The sequence below is a fragment of the Haematobia irritans genome, chromosome 4 (assembly GCF_050003625.1).
Source record: "Haematobia irritans isolate KBUSLIRL chromosome 4, ASM5000362v1, whole genome shotgun sequence".
Taxonomy (NCBI): Eukaryota; Metazoa; Arthropoda; class Insecta; order Diptera; family Muscidae; genus Haematobia; species Haematobia irritans.
Genome location: NC_134400.1, coordinates 98,359,458 through 98,378,563, shown reverse-complemented (window position 1 = coordinate 98,378,563; position 19,106 = coordinate 98,359,458). Strand labels below are relative to the sequence as shown.

The following is a 19,106-nucleotide window of genomic DNA, read 5'->3' as shown; positions in this document are numbered from 1 at the left end:
AATTGTTTTACAACTAAATTCCTTATCAGTTTGTTAAAATTTTGTTTACACATCATTGTGGTTCGGAAAATAAATATTGAGAAATATTTTGCGCTTTGCTAATTCATAAACTAGAACACGGCGGTAACATAATGAAATTTTCCAATTTACAAATCCGTAAACCACAACATGAGGTATGACGATGATATAGAATTGATGGTAAATTAAAACAAAAAATTTAAACATAAAGAGTAGGGATGTAAAATATGTTTATGTATGTGTAGGTGTTCTCTGTGTGTCATATGCATGAATGTATGTATGTATTTGATTCTGAGGATAAATGAGGTATGCACGTTTATGCTGTTGTTGGTTCAGCTGCAGTGGGTGAATTTGTTGTTGAATTAACATTTGAATTGTTTTTCGAATGTCGCAACTGCATTAAATAATGTCGTTGTGTGGGTTTATGTAAAGCCAATTGAGTTAGGGCATCATCGATAGAAAACCATTGGCGTTTACGACCAATACTACGAGAGTCTTCCCATTCTTCCAATTCTTTGGTAACGGTCATAACGAAAACTTCCGTACGATGCATGTGATCTTGATTCTATATGAAAGAGTAATAATAAGTTTTTAAGATTTGTTAGAGATATACAAAACATTACCTCAAATACTCCCAAGCATCTGCCTAATTTGCCCATAACGCCAGCCTCTTCTAATACCTCCCTAACTGCCGTAACCGAAGGTTCTTCTTCTGGTTCCACACCACCACCTGGCACTATCCACAATTCCGGACGTCTAGATGAAGTCACTAGCAAAACCTGAAAATGTATGATTTTATTATTTATATTTAAACTAGACATTTCAATTGCATACTAACCTCAGCTTCCGCATCGGATCGTACACAAATACAAGCTGCACGTCTTCGATAGCCATCCTTATCGTAGATACGTATTGAGTTTGGTTTTTCCTTTACCATCTGAAATTAGTTTAGTGAAGACAAATTGTAAATTTTACTATAAACAGAGTAATCAATCAATTTTACACGCAACCCTGAATATAGCAGTTTTGGTAATATAATAATTCTGAACACGCAAGGTTATGGAAAATCCTCTTAACATATATATGTTAAGAGGCCAAACCAATCGAGTTTAAAATCAATTACTTTTTTAAAGTAATTAAAAATATAGATAAAGCAAATATATTCGTATTAATTATGGAAGAACAATGCGAAATACATTTAATAAAACAAGTGAAAAGTCGGGCGGGGCCCACTATTTATGCCCTTCACCACTTTGTAGACCAGCATTAAGTTTATATTTCCATATATATACTTTTAAATCTTAACCAATTATAACAAATTTTTTTGCACTTCAACAAAATCTCTAGACTTAAAATATAAATCGGCTAAAACATTAGGACAAACACACAATGCAATGCAATTACACAAAAGTGAATTTATTTATCGGACGATACATATTTATTGGAGGTGTAGGTAAATTTGAGGCACTTTTACAATTTTTGCTACTTAACAATGACGATTTTACCAGGATATGAGCCACCGTGGTGCAATGGTTAGCATGACCGCTTTGCATACACAAGGTCGTGGGTTCGATTCCTTCTTCGACCGAACACCAACTAGTTTTCAGCGACGGATTATCCCACCTCAGTAATGCTGGTGACATTACTGAGTGTTTCATAACTTCTCTAATTGGTTTCACAGCAAAGTGGAACGTTGTTCGGACTCGGCTATAAAAAGGAGGTCCCTTGTTATACCCTCCACCATAGGATGAGTATATATTAGCTTTGTCATTCCGTTTGTAGCACATCGAAATATTGCTCTCAGACCCCATAAAGTATATATATTCTGGGTCGTGGTAAAATTCTGAGTCGATCTAAGCTTGTCCGTTCGCACGTCCGTCCGTCTGTTGAAATCACGCTAACTTCCGAACGAAACAAGCTATCGACTTGAAACTTGGCACAAGTAGTTGTTATTGATGTAGGTCGGATGGTATTGCAAATGGGCCATATCGGAGCCTCTAAGAGAAGCATATTTTATCCGATCTGGCTGAAATTTGGTACATGGTGTTGGTATATGGTCTCTAACAACCATGCAAAAATTAGTCCACATCGGTCCATAATTATATATAGCCCCCATATACACCGATCCCCAGATATGGGTTGCGGAGCCTCAATGAGAAGCAAATTTCATCCGATCCGGCTGAAATTTGGAACATGGTGTTGGTATATAGTCTCTAACAACCATGCGAAAATTGGTCCACATCGGTTCATAATTATATATAGCCCCCACATAAACCGATCCCCAGATTTGGCTTGCGAAGCCTCTAAGAGCCACAAATAATCTACCAAAATATTGCCATAGAGAATTTTTTCAAAATTTTATATTTCTATAGAAAATTTTGTCAAAATTTTATTTCTATAGAAAATTTTGTCAACATTTTATGTCTTTAGGAAATTTTGTCAAAAATTTATTTCTGTAGAAACTTATGTCAAAATGTTATTTCTATAAAAAAATTATTAAGCATTTCGTAGTTGGAGAGGAATATTTTGCAAAATCTTCCAAAACATCAAGAATTCTACCAATCTACCAAACAGTAAAAAATCTGTAATTTTTTGCTAGACTCGTGTTCATAATTGTATATAGCCCCCATGTAAAGCGACCCCCATATTTCAATTCTGGCTCTATAATTACCTCACAAAAGCTCTTATCGGTTCGTAATTATTTATTCTCTATATACCGGTCATGAACTGGATATATACGTATTTAATTGACCTTTCTTTTGTTTACTATATATCCCGTATGGACTAACTTACTATTTAGAAGATGATGTTAAGAAATTTTAAGATGTCTTGCCATCGACCGCAACCCAAGTAATTTAATTGTGGATGACCGTCATGGTTGGGTACATAAGATTCGGCCTGGCCGAACTTACGGCCGTATATACTTGTCATTGAGCTTAACATGGAATCGGGCAGCACTCAGTGATAAGAGCGAAGTTCACCACTGTGTTATCACAATGGACTGAACAGTCTAAGTTAGCCTGATACATCGGGGCCACCTAACCTAGACACCGTGGTGCAATGGTTAACATGCCCGCCTTGCTTACAAGGTCGTGGGCTCGGACTCGACTATAAAAAGGTCCCTTATCATTGGGCAGCACCCAGTGATAAAAGGCAAGTTCACCACTGTGGTATCACAATGGACTGATTAGTCTAAGTGAGCCTGAAATATCGGGCTGCCATTACACCTAACCTAAGCTCGTTAATTCTATTGACATCATACTACATATTATATACGATGGACTTAGATTCAGTGGATTTTGACGGTCAATCTGTTATATAATATAGAACTATCTTGCTCTCTAGATGTGGTCACTGATATTTATTAATGTTGGCATAGAAAATTGTTTACTAAAAAGACGAATGCAATTGAAGTGAATTTGAAAAGGAAAACGGTGAACGGTGAACGTTTAGATATGGGTCTTCATAAGCCTCAGAAGAGACTAATATATTACCAAAGCTAATACAAACTTGGCAACAACGCGCATAATATCAACCAGATTTATACAGCTAATTTAATTAATTATGATGTTAGTTTCATCGACTTTTTTCTATGGTATTTGTGCTATGGTTTGTAATGAGAAACAAAAAGTCGACATTTCGATGTTTCAGAACTAGGACTTTTCGAAAAACAAATAATGAACGTATGCGAATGGATCCCAACATTTTAACACAACTCTATTGTGCAGAGTAGAATAAAGTAGAGGTGTACATGTGAGTAACATTTTACTCATGCTCACGCACACTCACGACGGAAAAATCTTGCTCACGCACACTCACGCACACTCAGGAATAGAAAATTTGTACTCACGCACACTCACGCACGAAAATGTCGTAACTCACGAAAAATACCGTGACTCACGAAAAATATCGTGACTCACGAACAATTTTTTGAGTAATTTACCATAGCGATGTGTCTGAAAACATGGGCATTCTTAAAATCGAGAGCATTATTACACTCTTAACATTCCAGGTGTCACTAAAATTGTAAATGAATTTAACTCTTAAGGGTTTTATGTTGGTGAGCGGGATTATTTTCGTGAGCATAAACCTTTACTCACGAAGATAATATTTTCGTGACTTACGCTCACGCACGACATTTTGGTTTGTTAATCACGCTCACGCACACTCTCGCCGTTAACATAATTTTCGTGAGTCATGACAATTTCGTGTCACGTGCACACCTCTAGAATAAAGGCATCCATTTTATTAAAGCTCCCAAAAATGGCTATTACCAACTATTAAGATTAGATTAGCTATGTTGGATGCCCGCTGTTGCAAACATTGTGATTCCGATTCTATGTTATACTCAATGATGAGGAAACTGCTTTTTTAGAACTGTGTCTCAAGCAAAGTGTGAAACCATTTATAGAATCTTAGAAATGACACCAAGAGATAAACTACCACGGCAGAACATTTTTTTGCTCGAGAGAAACTGCGATGGAAGCCATCCAAGGCGGTCATTGTCCCACGGTAGCTCTACTTTGTAAAATTTTGGAAAATCTACCCTATGAACATTTGAAAAAGTCGTCTTTTCGACTTTTCAAATTTTGAGTTTTCGACTTTTTCAAAATATACCACAAAAATCTGTTTTTTTTTAATTGGAAAAATCTAAAAAAGTCGAATACAATATAAAAAAACGTTTATAACGGCTTTTCAAAATTTTACGATTTTGTCTGTACATACGTAGGCCTTTAACATAATTTTTAAAATAGATGATACACACATGTTCCTACAGTTATCGTAGAAATATTTGCATCATATTGCCCTTTTAATCATTTTTAACATAAAAGTGAACATTGGCCAAAATGAAATGAATATTATATAGTCAGATATGTACGACCTTATCTCAAGGGGCGATTCATTTCCATTTTGATTTAAAAAAAAAAAATGTGGCTCTAATTTAGTAGAAATTTCTTAATATGTATATTTAAATTTACCGTGTTTCCATGCTAATTCAGCTAATATAAGAACCAAACTATTATAAATATACAAATAAATCTTAACATAAATCATTTAAATGGCGTTATCATATAAGTTCCAATTAACTTTGCATTTTTGCCTTTGGATTCATTTCTTTTCCTGATTCGAATTATGGTGTACCCATAATAGCAAATACAATTTATATATGCCAGATTTACTTCTGCTTATCTGATCAGACAGAACGACATTCTTGTTTGTTATCGTTAGCATTATGATGATGATGATGAAAGGTAGATAGGTAGGCAGGTAAGTACCTATTATATTTTGCAAGTAAGTGGACACTAAAAGAATATATAAATAGCACTGATAAAGAAAATGACAGCAACAGATTCTCCGAATATTTTTTGGGGAAATTAAGATTTGCTGTCGTTTTCAGAGCGTCATATAACAGATAGAAATGTATATATATATGTACCCAAAGCGAACGTACTCTGAAGAAAACCATAAGCTAATAGCCGCAAAGCAGCATATAAAGAATTTGTTGTAAATGAATCTTATTAGCAACTCTGCCTCTGGAAATCTAATAGCGACAAATAATTTAGAGGGCTTAGATCATGACATCACAATATGGTAAAATTAGAGATATTTTGCTAAAATATCACACTGAATTTATAATAAAACTGATTCCCAGCCAAATCAAATCATTTCCTTTTTCCAATGAACCCGCTATATTTCTGTATGACGCATAAATGTTCTAAACGTATTCTAATGAATCTGTCTGAAAACTGTGGTGAATGCAGTTACACATTTTTGTTATGAAAAATAATTTATTAACTGCGTTTATATCATCTTAATTATTATTATTTACTTATTCATTCAGGGCATGTAGTTCTGGCATTTTTGGCCATGCAATTACTTTAGCATTGGTCTTCTCTTATTTACGAATTTCTAAAAAGGTGCATTCGCAATAAAAGGTAGCACAAAGAGTGCCACATTTTTATAAAGACAAAAATTTTGCATTCATATTTAAATCATCTACATTTATATCAGGGAGACACCGTGGTGCAATGGTTAGCATGCCCGCCTTACATACACAAGGTCGTGGGTTCGATTCCTGCTACGACCGAACACCAAAAAGTTTTTCAGCGGTGGATTATCCCACCTCAGTAATGCTGGTGACATTTCTGAGGGTTTCAAAGCTTCTCTAAGTGGTTTCACTGGAATGTGGAACGCCGTTCGGACTCGGCTATAAAAAGGAGGTCCCTTGTCATTGAGCTTAACATGGAATCGGGCAGCACTCAGTGATAAGAGAGAAGTTCACCACTGTGGTATCACAATGGACTGAATAGTCTAAGTGAGCCTGATACATCGGGCTGCCACATAACCTAACCTAACCTAACCTACATTTATATCATCTTTGTTACTAATTTTTCCAAATGGCCAAAGTGAGGATGGTGGAGTGATAGGCATTGTAGGGTAATTTAAGTATTAATGATTAGTATTGATAACTTTACAATTACTATTAATGTATTACTATTTTTAAGAACAATACGATTTATTGGCCACGAAGGCTTACTGTATTGGTAAATAAATGAAATGAAATGAAATTTTTTAGTCCTAGCCTACAATTACATTAATCGTTTATATCCACGCAAAGGAACATGAAATTATAAAAAAAGCTTGTCCATATCCATGTACGTTTTTTATCTTATAAAATTAACAACTTAACAGGTTGGCTGATAAGTCCCCGGTCTGACACATAGATGGCGTCGCTAGTATTAAATGCATTATTTTTATATAGTACCAACCTCGCCGAAACTGAGGCCTATTTTGAGGCAAAGCCGAAGGAGTACTACCAAAATGGTATCAAAAAATTGGAAGGTCGTTATAATCGTTGTATCGCTCTTGAAGGGAACTATGTTGAATAATAAAAACAAATTTTGAGAAAAAATGTGTTTTTCTTTGTTAGACCGGGGACTCATCAGCCAACCTGTTACATGCCCATATATTTGATAAATTTGTTTTAATAAACGTTTATGAAAAATGGTCTCTTGTCCATCCCTTCTCTTAGAGGCTCCGCAATCCAAATCTGGGGATCGGTTTATATGGGGGCTATATATAATTATGGACCGATATGGACCAATTTTTTCATAGTTGTTAGGGACCATATACCAATACCATGTACCAAATTTCAGCCAGATCGGATAAAATATGCTTCTCTAAGAGTCTCCGCAAGCCAAATTTGTGGGTCAGTTTATATGGGGGCTATACGTAAAAGTGGACTGATATGACCCATTTGCAATACCATCCACCTACATCAATAACAACTACTTGTACCAAGTTTCAAGTCGATAGCTTGTTTCGTTCGGAAGTTATCGTGATTTCAGCAGACGGACGGACGGAAATGCTTAGATCGACTCAGAATTTCACCACGACCCAGAATATATATATACTTTATGGGGTCTTAGAGCAATATTTCGATATGTTACAAACGGAATGACAAAGTTAATATACCCCCCATTCTATGGTGGAGGGTATACAAAATAAATTATCATCGCTTCAAAAAGTGGCAGTTTAAATGTTTGACTTTGGACAGGAAAATGCCAATTATTCAATTTAGAAAGTATTGTCGTTTTCCACACTCAAATTAATAGTTGCCGTTTCGTGTTTTGAATAAATTGGTGGAAACTTTTACTTGTAATTTACCTTCAGACAAAGCGGTTTGGAGCGATTGCTCTTAGCTCATACCTATCAAAACGGAAACGATTCCAATAGAAAAGTATGTCAAACATCGGCCAAATTAATCGTCACATTTTTGCATTATGATTTACAAAAGTGAGAACTATGTGAAAAATGTTCGGGATTCCAAGCCGAAACGGTTACCATGCAATAAGACCTACCGTTACCGGAAAACCATGGTTAGGTTAGGTTAGGTTATGTGGCAGCCCGATGTATCAGGCTCACTTAGACTATTCATCCATTGTGATACCACAGTGGTGAACTTCTCTCTTATCACTGAGTGCTGCCCGATTCCATGTTAAGCTCAATGACAAGGGACCTCCTTTTTATAGCCGAGTCCGAACGGCGTTCCACATTCGAGTGAAACCACTTAGAGAAGCTTTGAAACTCTCAGAAATGTCACCAGCATTACTGAGGTGGGATAATCCACCGCTGGAAAACTTTTTGGTGTTCGGTCATAGCAGGAATCGAACCCACGACCTTGTGTATGCAAGGCGGGCATGCTAGCCATTGCACCACGGTGGCTCCCGGAAAACCATAAGGGGCTCCGTACAATGCTAAGAAAACTGAAAAAGGGACTATATATGGACAATCATAATAAAAATATGACTGAAAATGGGATAAAGAAAGACAAAATGTTTTTAAGCCGAATATTCCAAATTGTTCCATATTTGTGGTGGGTACTAGCAAAAAAATGAGGCCAAGAAGTTTTTACATTGGTTTATAAGGATCATGTATAAATTTAGGTCATCCGGTTTACAATTGCGTCTTCTATATGTCCTAGAAGTAAAATTGGAAAATAATTTTATGTCAGATACAGTTAATTCGTTTGCTATCTTAACGCATTAAAATTAATCTCTCGTAACTGGACACCTCCCTAATGTGGACACAATTTAGGCATCGTTGGTGTCTACTTCTGAGAGGATAATTCCAATTATCTATATCCTATTACATAAAAATTAATAAAATAAAATTAAAATAAGTCATAGTGTTCTGTAAAAATTTTTCCTTTTAACAATCGTCCAATAACCTTTTTTTGGATAGAAAGTCATGCCAAACAAAATATAAACTGGGCACAAAATCCAAACCTTGATTCTCAGCAGTGATGCCGGTTTATGCATATTTTTTTTCTTCCTACTCTATAAACAGAGCATACGATTATGGAAACCACCTTACATAGTATCGCTAAGTCTGAAATCTGAGATGAAATAAAATGCTATCAAATACTTCGATACTCCGCTAATACCTCAACGAGATGGCTCATCTCCCATTCATTCGTTATATGTGAGTATTGAACTTCACGACATGTTAGAAGGGGAGAAGGATATAATCGGATGGGTCAGCAGTAAAAACTGGAAATATAATTTATGTGAAATTAAAAATAACTTTTTTGTATATTAAGTCCGAAATAGCCTCAATCCTAACCAACTAATATTAGATTTTGTGTTAATTTATAAAATTTTCGATTGCGATCGTGTTTGAACCTCTGGATCAATAGACGGACAACTTATGCTAGTTAAGAGTATTATACAGAATCTCAAACATTCAAGGTGTTATAAGCAAAATGACGAAATGAGTTTATCTTCAATAAGATGGAACGAAGTGTATAAAAATAAATCACTTGTTGCCATCACATATCATCTTACTTACCTTTACTAAGTTGTGTTGCGCAGTTGCTGAAGGAAACTGAATATGATGAAAACGAAGTTTAGGTGTATATCTCCTAAAAAGAGCTGCTTGAAAGCTTTGTGGCTTAGGCCTGAGTAATATTCTTACGGATGCTTTTTCTTTTGAAAAGACGGCGGGTGAGTTGTCTGGTTTTTCTAGCTTAAGCAGTGGTGAGATGAGAAGTTTTCCAGTGAAACCAACTAATGTACACTATCCCAATAATCTCGAATATCCAAAACAGCAACCGATTGTTGCTGTGCCCCAACTATGATTAACAATGACAATGGCAAAGTATTCTTCCAAAGTCTATATACTTCTTCGTAAGCGGTGTGGGTGTTTAAATACAAAAAACAACTGAGAGTGGAGAAAGGGAAAAAGAAGTTTTGTGCCCAAAATATATATAAATGGATTGCAACGTAAGAGAGGGAGACAATAAAGGAAATGCCAAGAAAAAGAATGAATTTTTTAATTTAAAAGAAAATTTTTAAAATTAAAAGAACTAATAAAACGAAAATTCTTGATTTATTGTTGGGCGGTTGGGTGGATAAAGTTAACTTTGCACGTAAAGCATTTTGTGGTTTTTTGTTGTTGCTAGCGGCTCTACTTTCGACTAGTTGGCTGGCTTCTGATGTTTGTTCGTTTGTGTGGTTGAGCAGTGATGTTAAAAGTATTTGGTTGTCCAATGGGACATTGGAGACGTTTGTTGTCTTCGATGATGATTGTTGATTGCCAATTCCTATATTCTTTAATTCCGTCTATGGATTTTTACTAAATTTCTTTCTTGCTGATATTGGATTGTTCGTCTCTTTTCATCTCAAAATCATTCACAATTTGATTATTTTGTCTTTTTTGCAATAACTTGCTCGACGACGACACAGTCTTTGATAAGAAGAAGACTCTTTTTCTGGTGGCGAAACAAAGATGGTGGTTTTTGCTAAACAGCTGTTTTGTAACAATTTAACAAACGCCACATTTTTTTGCATCAAGGAAAATTTTTTTCAGGATTCGCTTTCCAAATCGGCAAAGATCTTCGGAACTTTTGAATCTTGTTAAAAAATGCACCAAAGCTACTAGTTGGAAATGCTTGCACTTTTTTCTTGTACACACACACAGTATTTTATAAACAGGCCGTTCCTCGTTTCTTTGGTGATGGAAACACGTTGACCTAATGCGTTTATTATTTTGGTTACTTCAATTTTTATGCTCTTTGAAATGTTCGATCATGCCTTTTGTATTTTATTATTTTCACTGGTTAATTCTTTTCTATACGACAATATTTTTTTTTTTGCAAATTTCGCAAATAATTAACTGCCGGCAGCCAGCAGCAGATATCCAAGGCGAACAAAATGTACTGCGTTCGAAGTTTTCTCAAACCGCAGCGTTCTACTTATGAGAAAGTCAATAGTGTTGGTAACACTTCTCGTTTGGCAATTCGTGCGACAAAACACAATGGCATGGGATGAAACCAAAGACTTTGTAATTATAACAAGATGTCCAAATTGCCTCTTGTTCTTGATTAGATAAAAGTGCACGACTTTAAGTTCACACACGTTCGTTATCTATTTTGCTTGTTGGAAGGTTTCTTTGCAACATTTTCTCCAATTCCTCTTTAAAATTGTATTCGTAACAATCATGTGTCTAAATAGCTGTGTTCGGGGGACCAATAATGTATAATAATTTGTGACTCTAAAATTTTTCGTTTAAAGGTAGGTACTATGTTCGGTTTCCGAAGCGAAATCCCATACAAAACGAAAAGTGCGAAAAACTACCGAAATATTTTTTCATTTGTGGTACTTTGTTTTTTTTCGAGTTGAAAAACTGACATAAAGTGCATAGTCCCTAATTAGGTCGGCTTTAAATCCTTCCATATGTTGAGATTAGTTAGTTTCAAAACATGGCGCCATTTGTAATGTGAATTAAGAAATAATTGATTTATTCAAATGATTTGTGTTAAATTAGAATACAAAAGTGGTTCGCGTTGTTATTTAAAAATGCAATTAGATTGACGAAATAAAAATAACGGAGTGCTATATGTATATAACATATATAACAGCATCTGGTTCTGTAGCCGTTTCTGCCACAGTAGCATCTGCCCTCACATCCCTGACACCCACAATTGCAGCCACTACATCAGCTACAGTGAACAACTCCAACATAGCACCCTCAACACCTGCCACGACCACAGTGGCTGTGACCGCAAATATTGTATTGCAACAACCAAATACAACGGCCGCCCAAGTAGTGAGTGGTCCCATTGGGGTGGCAGCAAATACTACTCCAACATTAGCCACTATTACTAATTCTTCAAATGCAATATCGACTGTTGCTGCCGTTAGTAATACAAATGCAATACTAATGCAATGGTGGTTTCACAATCATCCACAATAGTATCACCAGCAGCTGGATCGAATGTTGTTGTTCCCACCACTACAATGGCTTTAGCAGGAGCTACCGTGGGACTTAAGTCTGGTCCAGATATTACAATGACATTGAACAGTATAAATACGGCAGGGAATGAAGTTGATGTGGAGGAATGTTTACCAGGTGATGTTGTTAAATTGGATTTTGCTGGCGAAGAAGTGGCCGGGTGAAATTTTACCCCTAAGGAATGTCTTCTAGGAGTTTCCAATCGGCGACCGGTGCCCGTTGGAAACTCCGCCTATTACAACAGTACCATCATCGCTTCAGCCATCAGCAACAATAGCATTCCATCAGCGTCATATTGTAGAGATACAACCAGGCCACCATTTATCATCATCCCCTGCTAATTTAGAATTGACTAATGTTATGCAACATAATGTTTGCACAGAACACGAAGAAGTAGAAGAAGCTAATTGTCATAATACTGCAGATGTAATCGATGAAGATTTCTTTTTTAAAATATGCTTAAAAACGATTTCGTCTTATCTCTGTAAACCCAGTGCTTCTACATTCAACACCCATTTTTTACAAAGAAATGAATTGTATTTTTTTTTATTATTTTATCGCTCCTCGTAATTGCTCCCTTTTCTATTTGTTAAGCGAGCTCGTTTTTTGTGTGTAAGAGGCGTAAATGAATGAGAACTGAACAAAAGAAATGTTAATGCAATTTTAATTTTTAATGGAAACAACATGAAAGCTAAATATGAGAAATGATAATTAAAAATTTTTAAATATAACAATATTAATGAAAGAAAGCTGATAATCCAGAAAAGAAAACATTGTGTTCTAGGGTCTTTAATTAGTGTATAAATGTACAAATTTATAAAAAATCATAATAAAATTATAATCGAACTTGTTTTATTTTTATATACCGGGGTATAAGTAATTGGGTGGTCTTATCCGTTTTATACTTTTTAATATAAAATTAGTAAATTTTTCTGAACAAAGTTATATCCAAAATAAATGTTTATAGCAAATAATTAAATAATTTTTATTTAAATAGCAAAATAATTTTCTTGTATTCATCATTTGTCCAAAATGATTGCGATAGGCTGGAATGAAACGATTTAATTTCGTTGTGGCTTTTAAATTTCAGTTAGCGGCATTCTTGCATTTTATCAATTCAAAACACTGGTTGAATTTCATAACGTGACTGAAATAGTTATTGGAACTTATACATTGGGAGAGTATAACATCCTTCAGTAAACCAGCCAATTGCTTCTCAATGTATTAATTTCAGTCAACGAAGAGTCTGGTATAGAACACTAACATCCCTTTGTGACGAAATATAAGTCGGGAACAGTGACTTTGGCTTAGGAACTACCCTTGAACTTGAGTTATGGGCTTAAGTTGGTTGTTCCCCCCGATGTAACAACATTGGCAAATGAAATGGCGTTATTATCCTTTGTGGGAACCGTGGTGGTGACCACTGGATTTGAAATTGCTAGTGAGGCGGCAACAGCATGGTATTGCAATGCGATTGTGTAGATTTTGTGGACACCAACGAATTAAGTTTGTTGATGAATGAGTCCATTGCTGCGCATGATGTAAAAGTTAGCATAACACCGGAATTATATGTTTTTTTGATGTGCGTTACAAAGTGACGGTATCCATTTGGAAAAGCTGAAGAAGACAATGTACCACATGTTGTAAAAGCTGTTGCAGAATGTGGTAAGACACCAGGAGTAGAGCGGCTGGAGCTTTATTCTTAACAATTATTAGTGTCCAGTGCTGTATGAGATTTTTTTGCAAAACAATCCAAAAACTGGTAGAAAAACACTTTTCAAAACAATTATCATGAATGCGTGTATGTAAACAATCAGCTGCTGCGTATGTATAAGTAAAAATAGTATGACATTTGGCGATGTTGTCAATTAAATTGCGGAGAAATAAACGCGGAATAGCTCCAAAATAGCTGTTTTCTTCGTTCGAAATGTATTGTCAACACTCTCATTTTTCAATGCGAAAGAATGGTGAAGTGAAGTTTTTTTCGTGCCAACAAACATAGTACCCACCTTAAGGCCGGTATGCACCTCTAGCGAAAAATTTCATTCCCATAAGAAATGCATTGCTATTTATGCTAACGAAATTTTCGGTAGCGTTCAATTTCGTAAGCTGGTACGCACCTCTAATGAAAATAACAGGGTTGTCAAAAGCATATTTTGGCAGCAAACATTTAATTTATTACAATCATTGTGTGCGTAAAAGTTTTAAAAGGTCTGTAAATAATAAACAATTTATTTGAGGAATATTTGGAACATATATTAACAATTTTTAAAAGCGATTAGCTGGTTTAAAATTTGTGTACACAGCCCTGTTTTTTTTTGTTGTAAGGCCGGTATGCACCTCTAGCGAAATTTTCGGTACCAAAAATTTATTTAAGTCTACAACAAAAAAACAGGGCTGTGTTCACAAATTTTAAACCAGCTAATCGCTTTTAAAAATTGTTAATATATGTTCCAAATATTCCTCAAATAAATTGCTTATTATTTACAGACCTTTTAAAACTTTAACGCACACAATGATTGTAATAAATTAAATGTTTGCTGCCAAAATATGCTTTTGACAACCCTGTTATTTTCATTAGAGGTGCGTACCAGCTTACGAAATTGAACGCTACCGAAAATTTCGTTAGCATAAATAGCAATGCATTTCTTATGGGAATGAAATTTTTCGCTAGAGGTGCATACCGGCCTGTAGACTTAAATAAATTTTTGCTACCGAAAATTTCGCTAGAGCTGCATACCGGCCTTTAGACAAAATCACGAACAAAAAGAGATAAAAAAACAACAATTGACAAATAAAGAAGTTAAAAGAGGTAAACATTTTGAATTGGCCGCTACTACGGGCGTGTTTCCAAAATTAAAACTGTAAAGTAAAAATTCCTATTTTCTCAGAAAAACTGTAGAAAACTTAACGTAGAAAGAAAACCAGGGAGTATAATAGACATATCTTAATGATTTAATGACTTAAGGTGGGTATTAAGTTCCAGTTTAGCCGTTAAAATTGCCATTTTTATCGTCATATAATTATAAATAAACCATATTAGTCATTATGTCTTATATGGCAATGTAATTTGTAAAGATACGGTACCAACAAATACTCAACAAAATAAAAATAAACACAATTTACTTGAAGTAATTTCTTTTGGCATAAATGTTGAATGAAAAGAGTGCAGAAACAGGCCTATTAACCAAATTGAAAATTCTTCATTTTCTTTTCTTTTTTAAATTCGTAACATCCCTGCCAGCATTTCAAAGTTCCATTTCAACCTCATCGTTACCACAGACTCGTAAATGTCACTTCAATCATCATGAAAAGGTACATCAAAAAGTACATGCATGTAATTTGCCATCCCTACTGTTAAAAAAGCCATTTTTTTTTTGTGAAACGCCAAGCGCAACCAGCTTGTTATGTTTTAATTAAATAAAAACGAAAATAAAGTTCTGAAAAAATAGATTATACGCTTAAAATTGTAAAAGGTATATTGGTGAACAATTTGGTGATTTTCCAAATGGAATAAAGTGACTGTTTTTCCGATATTTTACAGACACGCTGCCTCCATGGAATAAAAACACTGGTTGATAGACGCAGCAACATGTAACTCGCTACTTGTAACTCAACATCATCATTAATGCCAAAAATTATGTTAAATGTAATGTGATAGTGGTATAAATGTTATATTTTTAAGAATTTGTAAATGTTTAATCAAATTAATAAATATCTAAACAAACGTGTTTTACTCGACCACAATGATTCTTTTACAACTATCTTAAAATGCACTTTTTCTGATTGTTTGGAGGGTCCCTTATTGGCGTCGTTCTAAATTGATCTATAAAGGCACCTAATAATTGCACTCATGCGAAACATTTTTGTAGTAACTTGGCGTGGTACAACTTCTCAATAGTGACGGCGCTTTTCCGACGATTTTTTGATGTCGTATATGATTGTTTTCGACATAGTGGGGATTCTCAAAAGAGTCCCCAAATTCAAAAAATGTTGGCAGGGATCATACCCATTTTTTTCCAACTCTCTCATACATGTATGAACCTAAACTCATGAGCCTATCAGAAAAAAAGGGGAAGAATTTAGACATCTTGGGAAATCAGATAATCTTTGGATGAAACATTCAGCAAATAAAATTGTCGAAACGGAATTCAAAATCCGTTAAGCTGAGTACTACCTAGGGCTGTCATTCGGGATCGACTTTTATAAATCCCGGTATTCGGGATTTCAAAATATTGAATCCCGGGATTTTTCGGGATCCCGAAATTGTCGGGATCCTTGAAAAAATTTAATAAATAACCTTCTACAGCGCCAAAACCAATTTAGTAAAACTCACTTTTATTAACCAAAAAGAACATAAGAGTAAATTAAAAAGCAATTTCAAATTGCCATCATACTTAACGAACACTAGTCAAATTCAACATGATAAAGAAAAAAAAATTATGACAAAAATAAATTAAAAGCAATTTCATATCGCTATCTTACTCAGCAAAAGATTTGAAGGATTTTGATTGCACGTCATCATTTTAAGTAACTTCTTGAAAATAACAAGGCATCTAAATTTTTATCAGATAAACGCATTCTTGTCATTTTGTCGACGGACCTTTTATCATTGTTTTTTTTTTTTTTTTTTATTTTATGGGGCACGTAACATAAATCTTTTTTAACTCAATTTGTCGGGTTTGATATCTGAGGCCGTTTGCAATGAATTAAGACTCCAATTTCTTAATAAACAATCTCAAAAAGCCACAAATTTGACAAATTGGGTTTATTTCTTCGGGATCCCGAAAAATCCCGGGATTCGGGATTAATCCCGTCCCGAAAATCCCGGTTTTTTAGGACGGGATTTATCCCGAGTGACAGCCCTAGTACTACCCAATAAACACAGGATAAGCGTTTTTCAAATGCAACAACTTTTCAGTTTGAAGGTAAATGTAATTTTCAACATAAATTCAACTTGACTTGAAACAGCTCATCTTCAATACATCTTCAAATTGTTTGCGAATTACTTCCAATTTGCCAACATGTTGACGAAATCTTTGAAAAGGTGTTGAAGATAATATGAGAAAACTTTGACAAAACGCTACCCTAATATGCAACATGTGGTTTTAATACTTCCCAATACCCAATAAACACAAACGTTTGAAAAATGCTAAATTTCAACAATTTTTCAAACATTTTTTCAAAGGATTAGGGTAATATTCAAGTTGAGAAATTGTTGAGAAAATCGCGTTCTCAACAAAAAAACAGACATTACCATCAACAGTGAAATTCAACACATTAGCAATAATATCTCAAGTGTTATCCTCAAATTGAAATGCATCGCTACTCAATAATTTGTCAAACAATTTTCGATGCGAGTCAAATTCAAAATTAACATCGTTGCAAATACTTTTCAACCTAAATTTGTATGAATGATATCCCCACTTCAAATTGAAAGTCAAAGCCAAAATTCTATGAATTTTGTATAATTTATTAATTTTCATCAAAATAAAATAAATAATAATCTTATTAAACATATCAACAAATAAGAACAAAAAAAAAAAAAAAACAAACAACAAAACTTTAAATATCTTAAACATTATTAGTAAACACTTTTGCATTGATAATTCGATTTCCTTCCTTTTGGTGTCATAAAACAGCATTAAAATTTATTACCCTGCGGGCAATTTGAAATTAGGAACGTACTGGACCGCGTGTTAGAATTGATTTCCAGCAGAAGGAATTCACAAAATATCCATTTTAAACTGATAATAGCATATGAATTAAACTGACGATGTGATGCACATTTTCATCCAGAAGTTGTTGATTTCAACAATATGTTGTTTATAACAATTATAATTGGTTGCACTTGTAATGTTTCTGGAAACTTTTTCTTGTCTATAAGCCACTCATTTTTCATTGGTCAGCTTCTTAATGTTTGCAAGAATGTAGCATCCAAAGATTTTAGTTTTCTGCAAAGAGATTTAAATTTATTGACTTGTTGATTTAATTTTTCATATTGACGTACCAATTATTATAAACTATTTGAAGCAGTTCCAGTTAATTGTCCACCATTTTTTCATCGGTCAGCTGTTTAATGTTTTCAAGAACGAAGCATCCACAGATTTTAGTTTTCTGCAAAGAGATATACATTTAGTGACTTCCTTAAAGTTTTATTTCATTTTTATACCCTCCACCATAGGATGGGGGTATATTAACTTTGTCATTCCGTTTGTAACACATCGAAATATTACTCTAAGACCCCATAAAGTATATATATTCTGGGTCGTGGTGAAATTCTGAGTCGATCTAAGCATGTCCGTCCGTCCGTCCGTCTGTCCGGCTGTCCGTCCGTCTGTGGAAATCACGCTAACTTCCGAACGAAACAAGCTATCGACTTGAAACTTGGCACAAGTAGTTGTTATTGATGTAGGTCGGATGGTATTGAAAATGGGCCATATCGGACCACGTTTACGTATAGCCCCCATATAAACCGATCCCCAAATTTGGCTTGGGGAGCCTCCCGGAGCAGCAAAATTCATCCGATCCGGTTGAAATTTGGTACGTGGTCTTAGTATACGGTATCTAACAACCATGCAAAAATTGGTCCATATCGGCCCATAATTATATATAGCCCCCATATAAACCGATCCCCAGATTTGACCTCCGGAGCCTCTTAGAGGGGCAAAATTCATCCGATCCGATTGAAATTTGGTACCTGATGTTAGTATATGGTCTCTAACAACCATGCAAAAATTCGTCCATATCGGTCCATAATTATATATAGCCCCCATATAAACCGATCCCCAGATTTGACCTCCGGAGACTTTTGGAGGGGCAAAATTCATCCGATCCGGTTGAAATTTGGTACCTGATGTTAGTATACGGCCTCTAACAACCATGCAAAAATTGGTCCATATCGGTCCATAATTATATATAGCTCCCATATAAACCGATCCCCAGATTTGACCACCGGAGCCTCTTGGAAGAGCAAAATTTATCCGATCCGGTTGAAATTTAGTACGTGGACTTAGTATACGGTTTTTAACAACCATGCAAAAATTGGTCCATATCGGTCCATAATTATATATAGCCCCCATATAAACCGATCCCCAGATTTGACCTCCGGAACCTCTTGGAGGGGCAAAATTCATCCGATCCGGTTGAAATTTGGTACCTGATGTTAGTTTACGGCCTCTAATAACCATGCAAAAATTGGTCCATATCGGTCCATAATTATATATAGCCCCCATATAAACCGATCCCCAGATTTGACCTCCGGAGCCTCTTGGAAGAGCAAAATTCATCCG

General features: G+C 35.1%; 1 protein-coding gene and 1 long non-coding RNA gene across 3 annotated transcripts; one reads left to right on the top strand and one right to left on the bottom strand.

Annotated features, from left to right (window-relative positions):
- Nucleotides 1-216: 216 nt before the first annotated feature.
- Nucleotides 217-10,741, bottom strand: Aps (diphosphoinositol polyphosphate phosphohydrolase 1 Aps). 2 transcript variants are annotated; one of them, XM_075307882.1, is made up of 5 exons: nt 9,496-10,741; nt 9,370-9,442; nt 857-955; nt 642-797; nt 217-583 (listed from the first exon to the last, which is right to left on the bottom strand). In XM_075307882.1, exons 3-5 carry the CDS (start codon nt 953-955, stop codon nt 335-337), a joined length of 504 nt encoding a protein of 167 aa, XP_075163997.1. In that variant the 5' UTR covers nt 9,370-9,442; nt 9,496-10,741; the 3' UTR covers nt 217-334. The 2 variants fall into 2 exon arrangements, with proteins under 2 accessions (XP_075163997.1, XP_075163996.1); XM_075307881.1 differs by having other exon boundaries at nt 9,370-10,291; nt 10,578-10,737.
- A 4,443-nt stretch (nt 10,742-15,184) lies between these two features.
- LOC142232868 (uncharacterized) lies at nt 15,185-15,564 on the top strand. The gene is made up of 2 exons (XR_012721230.1): nt 15,185-15,290; nt 15,359-15,564. It is a non-coding gene; the product is annotated as an uncharacterized LOC142232868 (long non-coding RNA).
- Nucleotides 15,565-19,106: the final 3,542 nt, after the last annotated feature.

Excerpts from the sequence above, each read along its gene's own strand:
- Aps (XM_075307882.1), bottom strand. The coding sequence starts at position 955 with ATGGTAAAGGAAAAACCAAACTCAATACGTATCTACGATAAGGATGGC. Across the intron at positions 798-856 it reads GATCCGATGCGGAAGCTGAG|GTTTTGCTAGTGACTTCATC; the intron begins GTTAGTATGCAA and ends ATACATTTTCAG. Across the intron at positions 584-641 it reads GATGCTTGGGAGTATTTGAG|AATCAAGATCACATGCATCG; the intron begins GTAATGTTTTGT and ends TCTTTCATATAG.